Genomic DNA, 16977 nt, shown 5'->3' with positions numbered 1-16977 from the left:
TGGATAATATCCACCTTCAGTTCATGACCTAACATTCAACAGAAATGTGTTGTGCAGCATGACAATGACCCAAAACACACCAAGTCCACTTTCAACAAAGTGCTGGAAATGTTCCTCGGAGATTTTGGTCCATATTGACATGATAGCATCAAGTTGCTTCAGATTTGTCAACTGCACATCCATGATGAATCTCCCATTCCACCACATCCCTAAGATTCTATTGGTTTGAGATCTAGTGCCTGTGGAGTCCATTGGAGTACAGTGAACTCATTGTCATGTTCAACAAACCAGTTTGAGATGATCTGAGCTTTGTGACATGGTGCATCATCCTGCTGGCAGTAGTCCTCCATTAAGGGATGGACATGGTTTGCAGCAATGCTCACTTGACACTAAGAGGCCCAAAGTGTGTCAAGAAAATAGCCCCCACACCATTACACCACCAGCAGCACCCTGAACCATTCATACAAGACAGGATGAATCAGGTTTACACCAAATTCTGATCCTACCACCTGAATGTCGCAGCTGAACTTGAGACTCATTAGACCAGGCAACATTTTTCTAATCATCTGTTGTCCAATTTTGGTGAGCCTGTGTGAACTGTAGCCTCAATTTCTTGTTATAAGCTGAGAAGTGTGACACCGGGTGTGGTCTTCTGCTGCTGTAGCCTATCTTCAAGGTTCGATGTGTTGTGCATTCCTTGGTTGTAATGAGTGCTTTTTTGAGTTACTATTACCTTTCTATCATCTCCAACTGGTATTATTATTTGCTCTTTTTGGGACTATTCTCTTTAATCCCTAGAGATGGGAGTGCATGAAAATCCCAGTAGATCAGCAGTTTCTGAAATACTCAGACCAGCTCGTATGGCACCATGCCACATTCACAGTCACTTAAATCAGCTTTCTTCCCCAGTCTGATGCTCAGTTTGAACTTCAGCAAGCTGTCTTGACCACATCTCCATGAATAAATGCATTGAGTTGCGGCCATGTGATTGGCTGATTAGCTGTTCGTGTGCATAAGCAATTGAACAAGTGTACCTAATAAAGTGGCCAGAGAGTATAAATGACTAAACATAGGAGAATGTTTAACTGCAGTTGTTGCTGTCAAGGGTGGCCCAACCAGTTATTAGGTTTAGTGGGGCAATTACTTTTTCACAGAGGTGATATAGGTTTTTAATAATTCTTTAATAAACCATAATTTAATATAAATAATTTTGTGTTGTGTAGGTTATGTCGGTATAATATTCAATAAATGAGTTGAGAAGGTGCTTTTCTTGCCTGAGGGCTTGCTGTGGGGGTTCAGGCATATGGGTTTTGTAAAGCGTCTTGAAACAATTTGACCTGTAATTGGTGCTCGATAAATAAAACTGAATTGAATTGAAGGTGTGTCCAACCTTTTACAAAAGTAGCATTTTAGAAGGCCGCAATTTTTCCAGTTTTTCTTGAAATTCAAGGAGCTCAAGTCCAATGAATAGCTTGAAATAGTACAAAGGTAAGTGATGAACTGCCAGAGGTTAAAAAAAAATGGTTAAGCTACCCAAAACAAGAAAAATAATGTACATGTCAGAATTATACAAAAAGGCCTTTTTCATGTAACAACAAATGGGTTAACAACTTAAAGATGTTCTGCAACAATGGAAGTTGATCAAGCCTTTATAGTTGGTGCTACCAAAGCCTACAGGTGTCCCAAGTTTTCTTGATTAATTACAACTCCTTGAGAGCATTATTTGAACAGTATTGTACTGCAGAAAGGGCTGTGTTGCTATAAAAATGGCGAGGAAAAGACGATGAACAATAGAAGAAAGACAGACCATCATAACACTCAAAAATGTTGGTCTTTCCTCCAGGGAAATTTCGAAGAACGTCAAGGTTTCAGTGAGTACAGTTTTCTTCACCATCAAAAGGCATTCAGAAACTGGGGGAAGCTCTGACAGGAAGAGGTCTAGAAGATCCAAAGGCCAAACAGAATCAGCTTGAGTGATAGGCGGCTTACAGGACAACAGGTTAATAGTGGTCGTAGTAAGCAAAAAAAACAAACAAAACAAAACAAAACTGTGTGTTCTAAAGCTTTGGACCAGTAGTCAGTCTGTCTGTAACTCTTATTACCTCCGCCAGGAGGTTATGTAATCACCGGAGTTTGTTGGTCTGTCTGTCTGTTTGTTTGTCTGTTAACAGCATAACTCAAAAAGTTATTGACGGATTTTCACCAAATTTTTACTGGATGTCCAGAAGAGCAAAAGTAACAATCGATTAGATTTTGGAGGTGATCCGGATCACCGTCTGGATCCCGGATTTTTTTGAAGGTCGAAGGACAATTGAGAGGTGGCCATTGTTCCTTCTACGGTCCAACTGTTCAACATGTCTGTCATATAACATTGTTCTCTTACAGCTCTTCATGTGTAATGACATCATGTTTAACACTGGTCTGTCCCCTAGTAGTGTTTTTTGACTGCAGTAACAGAATTGTGGGTACGTTATCCTCCATGCCAAACCTGTATAGATGTAAATTGTATGTCGTGTGTGCCCAAATCCATATGAAAACTCACCATATCATAACTCTACTTATCCATACTTAATTTCCCTATGTCATATGTACATATCCACATGTAGATTCATCACGTCTGGTATATTGTTTCTATGAGAACATTATTATTATATATATTTTTAGGCTTGTTAGCTTCTGTAACATGAGAATTTCCCCGGTGAGGGATCAGTAAAGTTTATCTTGTCTTGTATGCAAGCACTACATCTTTCCACTTGTTAGCAAAGACAAGTCAGGAGTTTTCACAGGAAGCAAAAATCAAATCAGGTTCATTTATTTTAAAAAATCACATTTACAAACAAATCAACATTTAAAACAGCACAGGTAAAGAACCTATAATATTATATAGCCAAGTCAAATAGGAAACAGCCACCTAAAAAATAACTATGTGCTGTATTTCAGTTCAGTGCGATGAGAGTTAACCAGCCTTGTTTTTTTCATCTTTCTACCAGTTTGAATTATTCCATTGTTAGTTGAGATGTGATGCAGCTGCTGGTATATCAAAGGAAAGCTTATCATGGCTTACTCCCATAAATAACCTTGAGTTTGCGGTTTCATTTTGCACATAAAGACTTGTAATGTAATGCCTAAATGTTGTGGGGGGTGAGACTATTCAACAGAGACCCATTGTAATACATTTTGATAAACATGACATAAACAGATGATTTGATGCTTTTTCTTGACATACATTGTATAAAATAGAATGGGACTGATCAGACAAAACTGCACATCTGAAGATGTGACCGCGTTCTGTGGGAAATGATAGCACATATTTTACTGCCCACCTTCAGTGATAAATTGGTTAAATAATAAACTGCTTAATCAATAATGACAATCTTTGCTTACAGTCTAACTGTTAACAATTAGCTAACAACTAAGAATGCGTGTAGAGTTTTGCTTTTTAAAATAGGCAGAGCATGAAATCAGGATTTGTTGAAGAAAACGTTCCAACAAGCAGGTTAGGTTCAAGTTTCTCTAAACTCAAATGTTTAGTCTACAGCAGAACCCTGATTACCGTCTCTTTTTTGGCGTCACTACACACAGCTGTTTGTTACACCTCCGTGATTGTACCAGCAAGGGGTGAACATATGGAGTCTGGTGAGGCAATAAAACACTTTGCTGTCATTATTTACTCCCTGTGAAGGTTACTGTCCTGCTCTGGCCTTCTTATCAATAACATCTGTGGTTCAGTGAAAGCAATGGATGCCATATACTGAAAACCACACCAACTTAAGGCTGGCAGTAATGCATTGCATGTGTGGTTAAGCAAACACTGATCCCATTGGTCATCAGATGACCTGTCTGAAAACAGCTCTTGTTCCACTCTGGCATTTTTATATATGGAGGCAAGGCAACAGATCCTGCAGGTTTGGGCTATCATCTACACCTTTAACTTTAAAGATTTGGAAAATTCACCTGAAACAGTGTGTCAAAGATTCAGCAGTGATCTATCAGAAAATCCAGCTCACAATCTTTGCAGATTGTTCCTGTTAGGCACCTCATAAGTCCTCTGAACTAGTTTTTTTGCAAAGCAGTGAAATTTCGTTGCATTTGAATTCTAATGTGACTACTGGGGTGCACCTCCAGCTCCAGCACTGCTGGGAGTCCAGGTATTTGAGGGCCTGACCCTGGAGCTGTGCATGATGTGGGCGTCCAACATCTCCAACAGGAGGCCATTCAAAGGCATCGTGTTCTTCATTTTCATGCATTGAAGGTGGTCCATGTATTGGTTACTGCATGTTTGGAAAGACAAATAAAGAGTTGAAACAAAGTGTCTCGTGGCTGGTTGGCACAGCAATCAGTGCAGTGACCCAAAAGTAGATTGATCTGCTCCAGGCACGTGCGGGGGGGCGGGGCTGAAGCACCTGCCCCTTTTGCCTTGATGCCCAAAGTGCCCCTTGTCAAAGTTCCTTTTTAAATTTTATTTAATTATATTAAATTTAGTTTTTATTTGTAAGTTTTTGTGTGTGTAAAAGTATTTGAGGCCCAAAATAATAAATAAATTAAACAAAAATAAAAATAGTAATAATTTAGATCGACCCTCGGTTGGTCACATGACCTACGTAGACGTCCCTCACTGTCCTGACATGCTCAGACACGCTTGTAGCTCAGCTACGGCTGCTAGTCTAGAAACCAGAGACCTGAGGGAGGACTTCAACAGCTGATGGTCCAGTGAGGAGGTTCTGCAGCAGGATTCGTTTGTGTACGGTGTATTTTTACAAGATGATTAACGAAGTGAAGTGAGCATCCTGTGTGTGTGTCTGACTCTACACACACCTCTCATCAGATATAGCCGCTATAGTTCACTAGTTAACCACACAGCGTGCTGAGAGGATAAAGTATGCCAGGCTTCTATATGTTTCTGTATGTTTCATTTGTCATGGGCAAAGTGCATCAGAGAGATGTAATATTTTACTGTCAGTGAGCTGCAGTGTGTTTTCTATGTTTCTAGAGGCAATGAGGCATAGGTTATGTTATTTCACTGAAACTATTTACATGCATTTACACATAATTTTGGACTACTGCAGTATAAATACAATAACATTAATAATTAGAAGAATTTGAATTGTGACTTTCCCAACCTCTCATTTAAAGATACCAGTACTTGTTTATAACATTTGTATATATAGACAAATTAAATATATGCATAAATATAAAATATAGAACTGTCGTGAGCAAAGTGGATAGTCAAACTGAATAAAAGCACAAATACATTTAAATTTATGATTTCTGTATCATTTTGGGTTTTTTTTTTTTTTTTTTTTTTACTTTATTATGAGCACTAAAAATAATAAAGGGCAGATTATGAATCAGCACCATGGAGCAAATCCGTATCTATACAGTGTATGTCTTGAAAAGGTATGAAATTTAAAGCAACGACTCCAGGAAAAGTAGCCACAGTTCAACAGTCCAGTATCTAATGGTGATCTAAATTCAACTTCAAAATAACAGTAGTTTATCAGCATTGCTGAAGGTCCTGATGGTGGCCATAACAAGGTTTGATCTACTGATCTTCTGATTAGTAGTCCAGAGACTTCACCATTGCACTACTGCTTCCACATTATAGTCTTCAGGAATATGGGTTGCTACAATTCAACCAGTTATACTGTAAGGTGTGTTTCAGATTTGTGCTCCATGTGTCCCCTTTTAACTTTGAGCACCTGCCCCTCCAAAGGTCTCTGCTGTGTACAATAATGGGGCTGTAAAATATATTTTAGGACATGAAGACCACATTACATGAAATTATTATTACTGCTAATTAATCAGAACACCCGGTGTGTATGTGGTACTAGCCTGATGTAGGGTTGTAGGGTGTCCCATTACCTGGCATGGCGGATATGTGAGAGCAGCATGAGCAGGTGGGCGAGGCGGGTGTACTGTTGGTGGAAAGTGAGGGCGGTTTTGGGAATGGCCCACACCAGAGCGTGTATTATTGCGTCCAGGTGACGCAGCAGTTCAGAACGACTCTGAATGTCCTCACTGCCCTCTGAGGAGCTAAGGCACATGTCTAGTAACACACAGAGGAAACAACATGTCAGGGCAGGGTTTTTTACTGAAATGTACAAAACAATCCTAGTGCAATTGCAGTTTTTCCTCCCTCAGTACGTTGCCACATTTGTAACCTCTGACTATGTCCGTGAGGATTACCTTTCATTTCAAGCAATATATTTTTGTGAAAATAAAAGTTCATCCAAATTACCAACATAGTAACAGAATTAAAGCCTGATGGCGGAAGTTCCGTCATACCTTGGCTGTGACTAATGTAAATACAGCCACCGAAAACTGTAGCTGTTTCTTAAAGGATTCATGTTGAATGTTAAATAATACAGAGAAAAGCAGTACTAGATTCTTTCTGCTTCAAAGAAGTTAACAACTGTTGACAGTGACTCTTTTAAAAAAAATAAATAGGTTTAGCACCTGATAAAAATATTGTGAACCAAACACAACTGGACAAGGTCACCATTAATTTGGTCTCACACGTGTTTCTCTTACTGTGACATTTTAAAGTGTCTTGAGGCAAACATCCAAAAAGAATCTGATATATTGTGAAATCTCACCTCCAAGTCTAGCTGAAGACTAGCCAACCTGTGCTAATAAAAATGATGATGATGATAATAGTAATGATAATAACAAGAAGAATAGTAATATTAATATTATTTGCTTAGTAGATTCACAGTACCACTGTGTGTCTGCCCACACAGACACACATGTTCACTCACAGGAATTAAAGAGGATAATAGCCTTGACACAGACAAACTCCTCCCTCTGCAGCTTGAGCTCTCTCACCCTGGAGGTGACAGCAATCAGCGTATCAAACATCTCCACAAATCCCTGGACACAGCTTCCCTCTTCTCTGCCACGGAAAGACACAAACATGAGTACAGACATGTTGAGTACAGACTTTGACTGTATCACATACACTGACCACTCAATGCAACATATTTACGTTGTCCGTTTCAGAAATTTCAAATTAAGTTTAAACTAGTCTGAAGGATGTTGTAGATATTTCAACCTGGAATTCTGCCTTGTCAGAATGTAATTATAGATGTCTTGAATCAGAGTTTCAAGGTGAAATGATGTTGCAATAGTTACAACAGAAGCTAAAGCAAGTGGGAGGCGGTATGCTTTTCAAAGTTACTATGGCAATGCAACCACAACCACACATGACAAACTGTTGTATGTCTGAGCAGCCTTCTTGTTAATTTCAACCACAAGTGTCTAATGAACTAAACTCTTGTCCTTCACAAACTCCACACTTTTGAGCACTTGTCTAACGCTTTTCAAAAGCTCATATGAGGCTTCTCAATATCCAATGAGAAGCATCATATGAGCAGCATCATGCACAACAATTCAGACAAGCAGAATGAAGTTACAGACATCTAAAAAAAACACTCTGACTAGAGTTTAATTATGATTAGTCAGAATGATGTTGTTAATATCTGTAATTTGTCTGTAAATGTCAAAACAGCTTGACATGTTGTTTTTGCTCTTTTAACTGTTTCTTCATGTGTATCTTCCTGAATACTTATTGGTGTAAGTACGAAAACTTGAGTCGAATCCCTCCATATTATAAAGCATAATCCTCTGATCATGTTTGTGATGTGGTGGTCGGAGGTTTCTGTGGTAGTACCTGGTCAGGCTGAGGTCAGGAGAGAAGATGAGTTTCCCTGGATGGTCCACTGACCTCCACATCAGTCCAATCATTAGCACCTCCAGCCAGCAGCAATCCAACAAGTGTATCTGGTTACAGATACTGAGCTCAACAAACCCTGACGAGAGGACATAATTTGACAGTGCATAACTGTTCAGACCAAGCACATCACAGAAGGTTCACTAACAGTAATGAACAATCTAATTAAAAAGGCTAGAAGAGCAATGAGGCTGCAGCAGGAGAACATAATAAGGGACAGGGTAAACTATTCCTGAAAAATTATGGATATTAGGGCTGCGCAATATTGGGGGGAAAAAAATGACACTGTGATATTTTGTTCATGTATATATATATATATATATATATATATATATATATATACATATATGTGTATGTATATATATATATTGCTCTTTTTACTGTGCAAATGTGGAGCTTGGATGTCAACAAACTGTCCAACAACTGCTGTATCCAACAACCCTTAAATCACAACAAATTATGTTCTGTCAGGCAGACTTCTGTTGTAGATTAGTCATGAAAATGAGAAGCCTCTGAGTTACACTTTTATATCAAACACGAAAAAATCGTGGCTGGACGTGTTTGAGTGAAGTTGCCTTAATTGCAATGTCGATGCTAAAACAATATGTTGTGCAGCTCAATTGAACGTGTTCAAAACCTGTGCAAGTCTGTGGTGTAGTTTTGTTTTTACAGTTTTAATGTGAGACCAGTAAAAATGTATATGTGGCTTCAGTGTAATCAGAGGAATATGACATTTTAAGAAACACTTTTTTTAACAGGGATTCAGATGAGAAACTTGCTACTGCTCTCATGTCTGTGTTTGAAACATGAAGTTATGCCTAACAGATGTTTAGCTTAGCATAAAGAATCAAAGGATGGAAATTCCACTAGTTTGGCTCCAAGATCCTTCAGCTAATGTCCCCCTAGCTCTAGCTCTTGACCCATATCCATCTTCACATTCAGTAACAATACAGTAATTCTGAGGTGATGATAAAACTATGCACACCTGGAATCTTCTTGGCCCATCTGACCAGCTCCTTATGAGCCAGGTCAGTGAGCGACATCATGACGTTGGCTTCAGTCAGCGGCCTCTTCATGTCCTTCATGAGGTAGATCTCTGGTGGCTCTGCTTCCATTATTCGCTTGATCAGCTGCTCTGAGGTCAGTGTAGGTGGTTGTGTCTCCTTTAATGACCCCTCTGCTGGGTCTGTTGACCCCTTTGGGCCGTTGGCTCGGCCCTGCAAGGACAGATGGGGCACTTGCCTTGTCTGTGGGTTCCTGTAATTTCCACGATCCTTTCGATTACCTGAGAAACAGACAACACACTGTGAATTTCAGCATGTTTACACTTGTTCTGTCCAGATTTAATCATGAATATTTATTTGTGTAATCTTGCTGTTGTTTTCCATTCACACTTGCCATCTAGTTTTTTGTGTTTTTATTTCACTATCATGCTCTGTGCCTTTATTGTCATCCCTAAATGTCTTGTGTTTTAAATAAATGTGCCAGAAGTAACCAGTGAGCAGGCCGGGAGGTTTCTGGCACCGTGGAGCTCCTGCTGAGTCAACTGCACTCCCCTGCAGCTAACAGCAATCAGGCTCACTTCAGTCAGCTGCTCAACAGATTCATCCATCCATCCATTCTCTATACACCGCTTTATCCTCACTAGGGCCGCAGGGGGTGCTGGAGCCTATCTCAGCTGACTCGGGCGAAGGCAGGGGACACCCAGGACAGGTCGCCAGTCTGTTGCACCGCTACATATACAGACAAACAATCACACTCACATTCACACCTACGGGCAATTTAGAGTAACCAATTAACCTCAGCATATTTTTGGACAGTGGGAGGAAGCCGGAGAAAACCCATGCATGCACAGGGAGAACATGCAAACTCCATGCAGAAAGATCCCAGGCCCACCCCGGGATTTGAACCAGGGATCTTCTTGCTGCAAGGCAAAAGTGCAACAGATTCATTTTACATGGAAATCATTAACAAGGGCCATTCATGGCTTTTAGAGAGGGATCATATTTCTCTGAATCTAAAAAGGAGAAAAAAAATGCTGGAACCACATAAAAGATCTGGCAAAATAAACAAATTATACTGTTACCTGACATTAGTTACAAATGAGAAGACCAGTGATGAACTTTCCATTTCACCACAACCTGACCTGTGTGCAATTTTTAATAATAATAATAATAATAAATTGAATTTATAATGCATTTTACATTTGAAAACCAAATCTCAAAGTGCTACAGATAAAAAAAAATCAACAATAAAAATACAGCACATTAAGAAAACGCTTTTAAAAACATAAAAGTCTTCAGCTGTTTTTTAAAAAATTCAAGCGACTGTGGTGCCCTCAGGTGGTTGGGGAGGGCATTCCACAATCGTGGTGCAGTCGCCTAAAAGGCCCTATCTCCCATGGAGTGGAGTTTGGACCTTGGAACCTGGAGTTGGTGGCTGTCGGAGGAGCGGAGCTGCATGGTCGGGTTGTATTGACTGATTAGATCTTTAAGGTACACTGGAGCGCTGCCATGGACACAGTGATAGGTCAGGAGACAAATCTTAAATTCAATCCTGAACCTAACTGGGAACTAATGGAGATTATGGAGGATCGGTGTGATGTGATGGGATTTGCGCATCCTCATCAGGATCCTGGCAGCGCAGTTCTGGATGTACTGCAGTCTCTGGAGGCTCCTGCCAGGAATCCCAATGAGGAGTGCATTACAGAAGTCCAGCCTGGAGGAAACAAAGGCGTGCACAGGCTTCTCTGCATCAGGGAGGGAGAGGAAGGGGCGGTGTTTGGAAATATTTCTAAGATGAAAAATGCGGTTTTACGGATGTGCTGAACATGGGTGTCAAATGGCAGGTGGGTGTCGAAATGTACCCCTAAGTTTGTAACAGAGGATGTAAGGGGAATGTCAGGGCCGGCAAAAGAGAAAACAGTGAGCGGAGAGGATTTCAGTTGGTGTGGGGTTCCAATGAGGAGACCTTCCGTTTTTGAGCTGTTCAGCTGGAGAAAGTTGTCATTCATCCACACCTTTGTTTCCCCCAGACAGTCGGTGAGATTGGACAATGATGTTGGGGATGTGGGGTCCAACCTGACATAGAGCTGAGTATCATCAGCATAGCAATGGAAGGCAACTCCATGCCTGCTGATGATGTGGCCCAGCGGGAGCATATAGATCGAAAATAGGGTAGGGCCGAGAACTGACCCTTGAGGCACTCCACAGTTGACAATGTGGGGCCTAGATTTGGCTTTCCCAAGGGTTGTTTTTAACAACAACAATTTATTGTATGTTTCATCATCATATTGTAGTGAGCCGATCACTAGAATTGACCTGTTGTGCTGCAATGCACCATGGGAGTTCGGGGTGTAAGGGTTATTAATGTTGTTATTGTGGTTCATATTGGTGTAACAGTGTTATTAGTGTTTGTGCATTATTGTGTGTTTGTGGTTTAGTTGGTCAAGACAGTAGTTAAGTGTTGTATTGTCAGTATGGTGAGTTAGAAGTGCAGTGTGTTTGGTGTCTTCTAGGCACTGTTCCTGTTTTGTGACAAAATAATAGCACCGGCTGGGGTAGTGTATGTAAAAGACAAAAACTCTGTATCAGCGTCATTCTTCCACCCTGCTTTACACAATATTTATCACATGACCTCCTATTAACCAAATAATTAAAACAGTATAATTTAAAAAATAAAATAAAATGCCGCCTGGTCGAGGTTCTCTGCTTGTTGAAGACAGAACAAAACACAAATACGGAAGCAACATCATACTAACCACATTTGGTCATCCCAACTTCATAGCATTTGCGAAGGCGACACGCCTGGCAGTTCTTGCGGCGGCTCTTGTCTATAGTGCACTGGTTGGTTGCTGGGCAGAGGTAGTCACTGTGTCCTGAAAGAAAAATGTGAAAAATTAAGACAAAAAGACAAAGAAAGGAAAAATTAGGATAATATGAAAAAACAACCACTAATGTACTAAGGTTAATCATGGAGTTCCTCAGGGTTCTGCCTTAGGACCGATACTGTTCACATTATACATGCTTCCTTTCGGCAATATTATCAGAAGTACTGTATTAATTTCCATTGTTACGCTGACGACACTCAACTGTATTTATCTATGAAGCCAGATGAAACTAATCAGCCAGCAAAACTGCAAGACTGTCTTAAGGATATAAAGACCTGGATGACCTGTAATTTCATACTATGAAATTCAGACAAGACTGAAGTCATTGTATTTGGCCCCAGACATCTTAGAAACTCACTTTCAAAGCATATATTTACTCTGGATGGCATTACGTTGGCCTCCAGTACTACTGTGAGGAACCTCGGAGATATCTTTGACCAGGACATGTCTTTTAACTCACACATAAGACAAATCTGTCGGACTTCACTGCTTCCAGCTGCCCATTTCCACCAGTCAACTCTGCATCACCCTCACTATACTTGTTATGCTCTTCTACATATTTTTGAATTTACTACCAGCTATAGACGTAATATGTTTATTGCCAGAGACGTACATCATAACAGTAAACTATGAATCAGTTTCAATGTTAGCTTCTACTTTGTATGTATAATCTGTCTTATCATGCATGTATCAAATTGTGTGTTTTATGTTCCCTGTTCCCCTCCCCCTCTTTACCCCTCTACCCCTCTGTCCCTCTACCTCTCCCTCTACCTCTGTATCCCTCTACCTCTCTACCTCTTCTGTCCCTCTCAACCCGCACGGCCAGCAGGCAGATGGGTACCCCCACAAAAAGAGCCGGGTTCTGCTCAAGGTTTTTTTTCCCCCTGTTAAAAAGGTGTTTTCCTTGCCACTGTCGCCTCGGGGCCTGCTCTGGGGGTCAGGCATATGGATTCTGTAAAGAGTCTTGAGACAATTTGACTGTAATTGGTGCTATATAAATAAAATTGAACTGAATTGAATTTAATTAATGGGGAGCCAGAACCTCTTAAATATTAAAGCCAGGAAGAAGACTATGAAAGGTTACATGTCTGCACTGAGGACCCAACAGACTTGTAGACAAAGAAACAAACTCCTTCTGATTGCACTGTCTCAACACAAAAAGAGCACCAGCTAAAGGGCACTACTGACAAACTTTCTTTATCAATTCAAACTCTCTCTCTTTAATTGCATTGTGAACATTCTACTTACTGTCCACAAAGACTTAGCAAGTGCAGCAATTCCATTCAGACCCCCACATTCAGCCACAGTAAATGTCAGACAAGAGAAATTTTAAACTTATGGATAAAATCTCATTTTCTGATGGCATTTAGTTTTTTTCTAAATTCATGACTTCAGAAGAGCTTGTAATTATTGATTACTTACTGCACTGAGGTGCGCCACTGTTTAAAATACCCATAGAGTTGTGTGACAGTTATGCGTATGCTTGGCTCTGTCCATGCAGTGATGATGCATTATTGTCTCCCAAGCTAAGATTTGAACAACACTAAAAATCCACAGTCAGTGAAGCTGCACTTGTGGATAATGTGGCTCTCTCCTTTCAAATTAAATTTGAATGGAATTTCATGTTTTTGTGTTGGTATTTGTTTGTAAGCAAAAGTACTGAATAAACAAAATGATGATCTAATGATGCCATAAGTGAAAAGTTAAGGGATTAACAAGGGTGTTGGAATTATCTTGAGGGGAATCTCAAAGTCTGTGCCAAATTCTATGGCAATTTATTCAATAAATCTCACTCCACACATACCACTGTGCTGTGGGATGAAAAAAATCAGGAGAAACACAAAGGTCAGTATAGGAATAATCTTCTAGGAACACTTTTGTTTTAACCATGTGAACTCCAAGCAGTTTCTCTGTGTTTTTTTTTTTTTTGCTCCTTTCACATTTGTACTCACTGTAGGACACTTTTTCACTGCAATATAAAGTCCTTCACCTTTAAGGAAAGAGAGGAGAGAGAGCTCAAGCATGTCTTTTCTGCAGCATAACAAAGTTGTAATGCTATAGATCATTTACAAAATATTAATTTCTTTGATAATTTGTCCTCCCAAATTTAAATAAGCTAGAATCAATAAAGTATGACATTTATTCACAAGTGTCACAAATATTAGAAAAGATGGTTTCTCGTTCAGATGTTTATTCTAGGACTGTGCAGTGGGGTAGTGGTTAGCACTTTCGCCTTGCAGCGAGAAGATCCCTGGTTCGTGTGCTGGTTTTCCCGGGATCTTTCTGCATGGAGTTTGCATGTTCTCCCTGTGCATGCATGGGTTTTCTGCGGGTACTCCGGCCTAACCTTGCCAGCAAGTTGATTTCTCGCGATATTTGTGAGTTCACAAATCTCTCAAGAAGCCATCTTGCTCTGCTCCCGCCTTCACTTTTCGTACAGCACCAAGTTGGTTCGGGCCAATCACGCAGCAGTATTCGTGTGTGGGGCGGGATATCCGGGTGTGACGACGACACCAAGTGCCAGTAGATCAAAACAAACATGGCAACGGAGGACAACGATCGTGTAGATGCTGCTATTAAGTCAGTTTTAGCTGAATCTCCTATCGCTTCTTTGAAGGAAGAACAACGAGAGGCGCTTTGCGCATTTCTGGATGGTAAAGATGTTTCTGATTTTTTACCTACGGGTTTTGGTAAGAGTTTAATCTACCAATTGGCTCCGCTCGTTGTGAAGATCCCGTGATTGGCTAAAAACAAACCTGTCAGAGGCGGGACATATTGTTGCATTGTCCAATCCGTGCCTCTTTCCTCCGAACGGATTTACATGGAGCGGTCCCAGATTGATATTGTGGAGTACTATCAAGTACTACACAATTATTAATCTGGCTATTGCCAGGTTAACTCCGGCCTCCTCCCATGGTCAATTGGTCAATCCTCCCAGGTAAACTGATTATTCTAAATTGTGAATGCGAGTGTGATTGTTTGTCTGTATATGTAGCCCTGCGACAGACTGGCAACCTGTCCAGGGTGTTCCCTGCCTTCGCTCGAGTCAGCTGGGATAGGCTCCAGCATCCCCCGCGACCCTAGTGAGGATAAAGGGGTGTATAGAGAATGGATGGGTGTTCATTCTATCTAGTAGATGTTGATATATTTTACTAGCGCTATGCACAATGCTGCAAACACACCACCATACAAGCAAAGCTATTGTACATGTTGCGTCTCACCATGGATGTTCCTCTTGAAGAACGCCTTACAGCCCTCACAGGACCAGACTCCATAGTGGTACCCTGAAGCATAGTCATCACACACAGCACAGTAGGGGAGGTCGGCCTTCCCGCCTGATGACGCCATGCCCTCCTCGCTCACTTGAGAACGCTTCCTCACACTCTTACTAACAGATATGCTCCAGTCATTATTTCTTCCCACAATAAAAACATGTAAAAAGCAATCTGGCCATAGCACTCACTTAAATGTACAGCATATGAATAAATGATTACCGCATTAGTGGGATGATTGCAGATCATTTTGGCTTATGGCAACATTTGTTAAGCATAACAGAGAAAATGAAATCTAATTGTGACCCTAAATCCCAAAATTTTGAAATAATTATTTGTCAAATAAATGTCTCAGTTTTAGTTTATAAATAAAAATAATCTAGTAGTTGCTGACTAATGAGCTTGGGTGATGATTAAAACAGCATGTCAGAGTCAGGACCTCCCTACCTTGCTGTTAAGACACCGTCCGATGGACTCTGGATGGGTTGGCTGTGCTGAGGTCGAGCCTGCGAGCGGTGCAGAGGTATAGGCGGCCCCACGTGACCGTGGCTGGGCCCAAACAAAGAGGTGCTTAGTGACTGATGGACAGAGGGACAGTCTGGGATACTGGGACCAGCATAGCTGAAGTTAGCTGGGCTGTAGGAAGGTATGGTGGTGAAGTCGTGGCTGAGGTCTGTGCATGTTGAGGGGATGCAGATGGGCTGCTTGGTTTCAAGGGAAAGACTAGCAGAGGAGGTGCTGAGGATCGGAGAGAGGACATGACTGCCGACTCGACTGGAGTCCACCCGGAGTCCAAGCTGCAGGAGGGGAGGATGGTCCTCTGCGGCCATCACAACCACAGATGCTCTCAATATTAGCAGAATTACTACATCATCTAAAAGGAAGAAGGGAGGCTAAGAAACATGTGTATCTTCCCTTAGTGTCAAGCTCACTGTGGTAATTTCATTATCTACAAGTACTGCAGCTCTGCTCTAAGAAAAGAACAACTAAAGAGGCAACAGAGCTACTTTCATAGGCCAGCGGAGTTTAATGTTACTGTGAGCTCACATGGTGAATTCTCAAGACTGATGAATGTTAAACTCAATGTGTTTTACTTGGTTTCGACTTTGCTCGGTGTGACATGCTACAGCTGTGACAGATAATTAACATTCGAGCTGACTCTGGGTCTAGAGCAGTCTTGTGAAACAATTCAGAAGATAACCGGAGAGGAGTCTGTTGAGGCCAGAATAGAGAGGATGGCTCAGTTCTCAGTCCAGTCATGAGTCTCACATCATTTCCTGGGAGCAGAGCTTTCCATCTGGGTGACAAAGAGAAAAGCACAGGCTAAAGTACTAATATACAGATCATGAAATGTAGTGCTGAGAATATATTTAAGGTACAATCATTGAAGCCACCTAGAGACACAGTCAAACACTCTGAAAGAAGCTACAAGTTGAACCTAGAAATTGGAATATTTTTTGCTGATGTCAGGTTTTGTAGAATAAAAATGGACTTCCCTCACTTTTCTCTTATTTTAACCTGAAGACAGCAAAACTAAAAAAAGAAAAAGAAAAAAGTCTCAGTTTTAAAAAGTATACAAAGGACTTTGTTAAAAGTTAAATGACAATGCTATAACAGGTATAAGATATTATATATTATTTCCATTTATGCCACATTTGACGTAAATTTAATGCATCTAGTAAACATACACACTCAGATTTTAGGAAATCCATTATAGTCTTTTATAAATATATGGCACATTTGCTTTCCTCAGAATGCTCTGACACACATGAAAGAACATATTTGGCTACAACAGGTAATGTTTGAAGATTGAATTTGAACAATTCTCATTCTCCATGGCTAAACTGCAGGAGAAGTCTGATAAAACATAATTTAGTCCAATTCCAGTTGTTTATGTAGCTTCATTTAAAGACACTGAGTTGTTGAAATGAAGATAAACTGCAGCAATGATGTTTAAAATGCTCTGCTCATAGAAAACACCTCAAGTAGATAAAATCACTTGGATTACTGGGTAAATCTAACATCACAATGCCACATTTCATTCTTTTCACACTATTTTCTGCCACTATTTCCACAGCCCTGTGTCA

At 40.6% G+C, this 16977-nt stretch overlaps 1 protein-coding gene across 1 annotated transcript; it reads right to left on the bottom strand.

Annotated features, from left to right (window-relative positions):
• Window positions 1–3580: 3580 nt before the first annotated feature.
• Window positions 3581–15782, bottom strand: LOC110970468 (estrogen receptor beta-like). The gene is made up of 8 exons (XM_051943960.1): window positions 15338–15782; window positions 14840–15033; window positions 11490–11606; window positions 8715–9014; window positions 7670–7808; window positions 6759–6892; window positions 5863–6046; window positions 3581–4271 (listed from the first exon to the last, which is right to left on the bottom strand). The coding sequence occupies exons 1-8, from the start codon at window positions 15718–15720 to the stop codon at window positions 4106–4108; spliced, it is 1617 nt and encodes a 538-aa protein (XP_051799920.1). The 5' UTR covers window positions 15721–15782; the 3' UTR covers window positions 3581–4105.
• Window positions 15783–16977: the final 1195 nt, after the last annotated feature.

Source organism: Acanthochromis polyacanthus, chromosome 23 (assembly GCF_021347895.1).
Source record: "Acanthochromis polyacanthus isolate Apoly-LR-REF ecotype Palm Island chromosome 23, KAUST_Apoly_ChrSc, whole genome shotgun sequence".
NCBI lineage: Eukaryota > Metazoa > Chordata > Actinopteri > Pomacentridae > Acanthochromis > Acanthochromis polyacanthus.
Note: the sequence above shows the minus strand (reverse complement) of the source record. Positions and strands in the feature narration are given on the sequence as shown.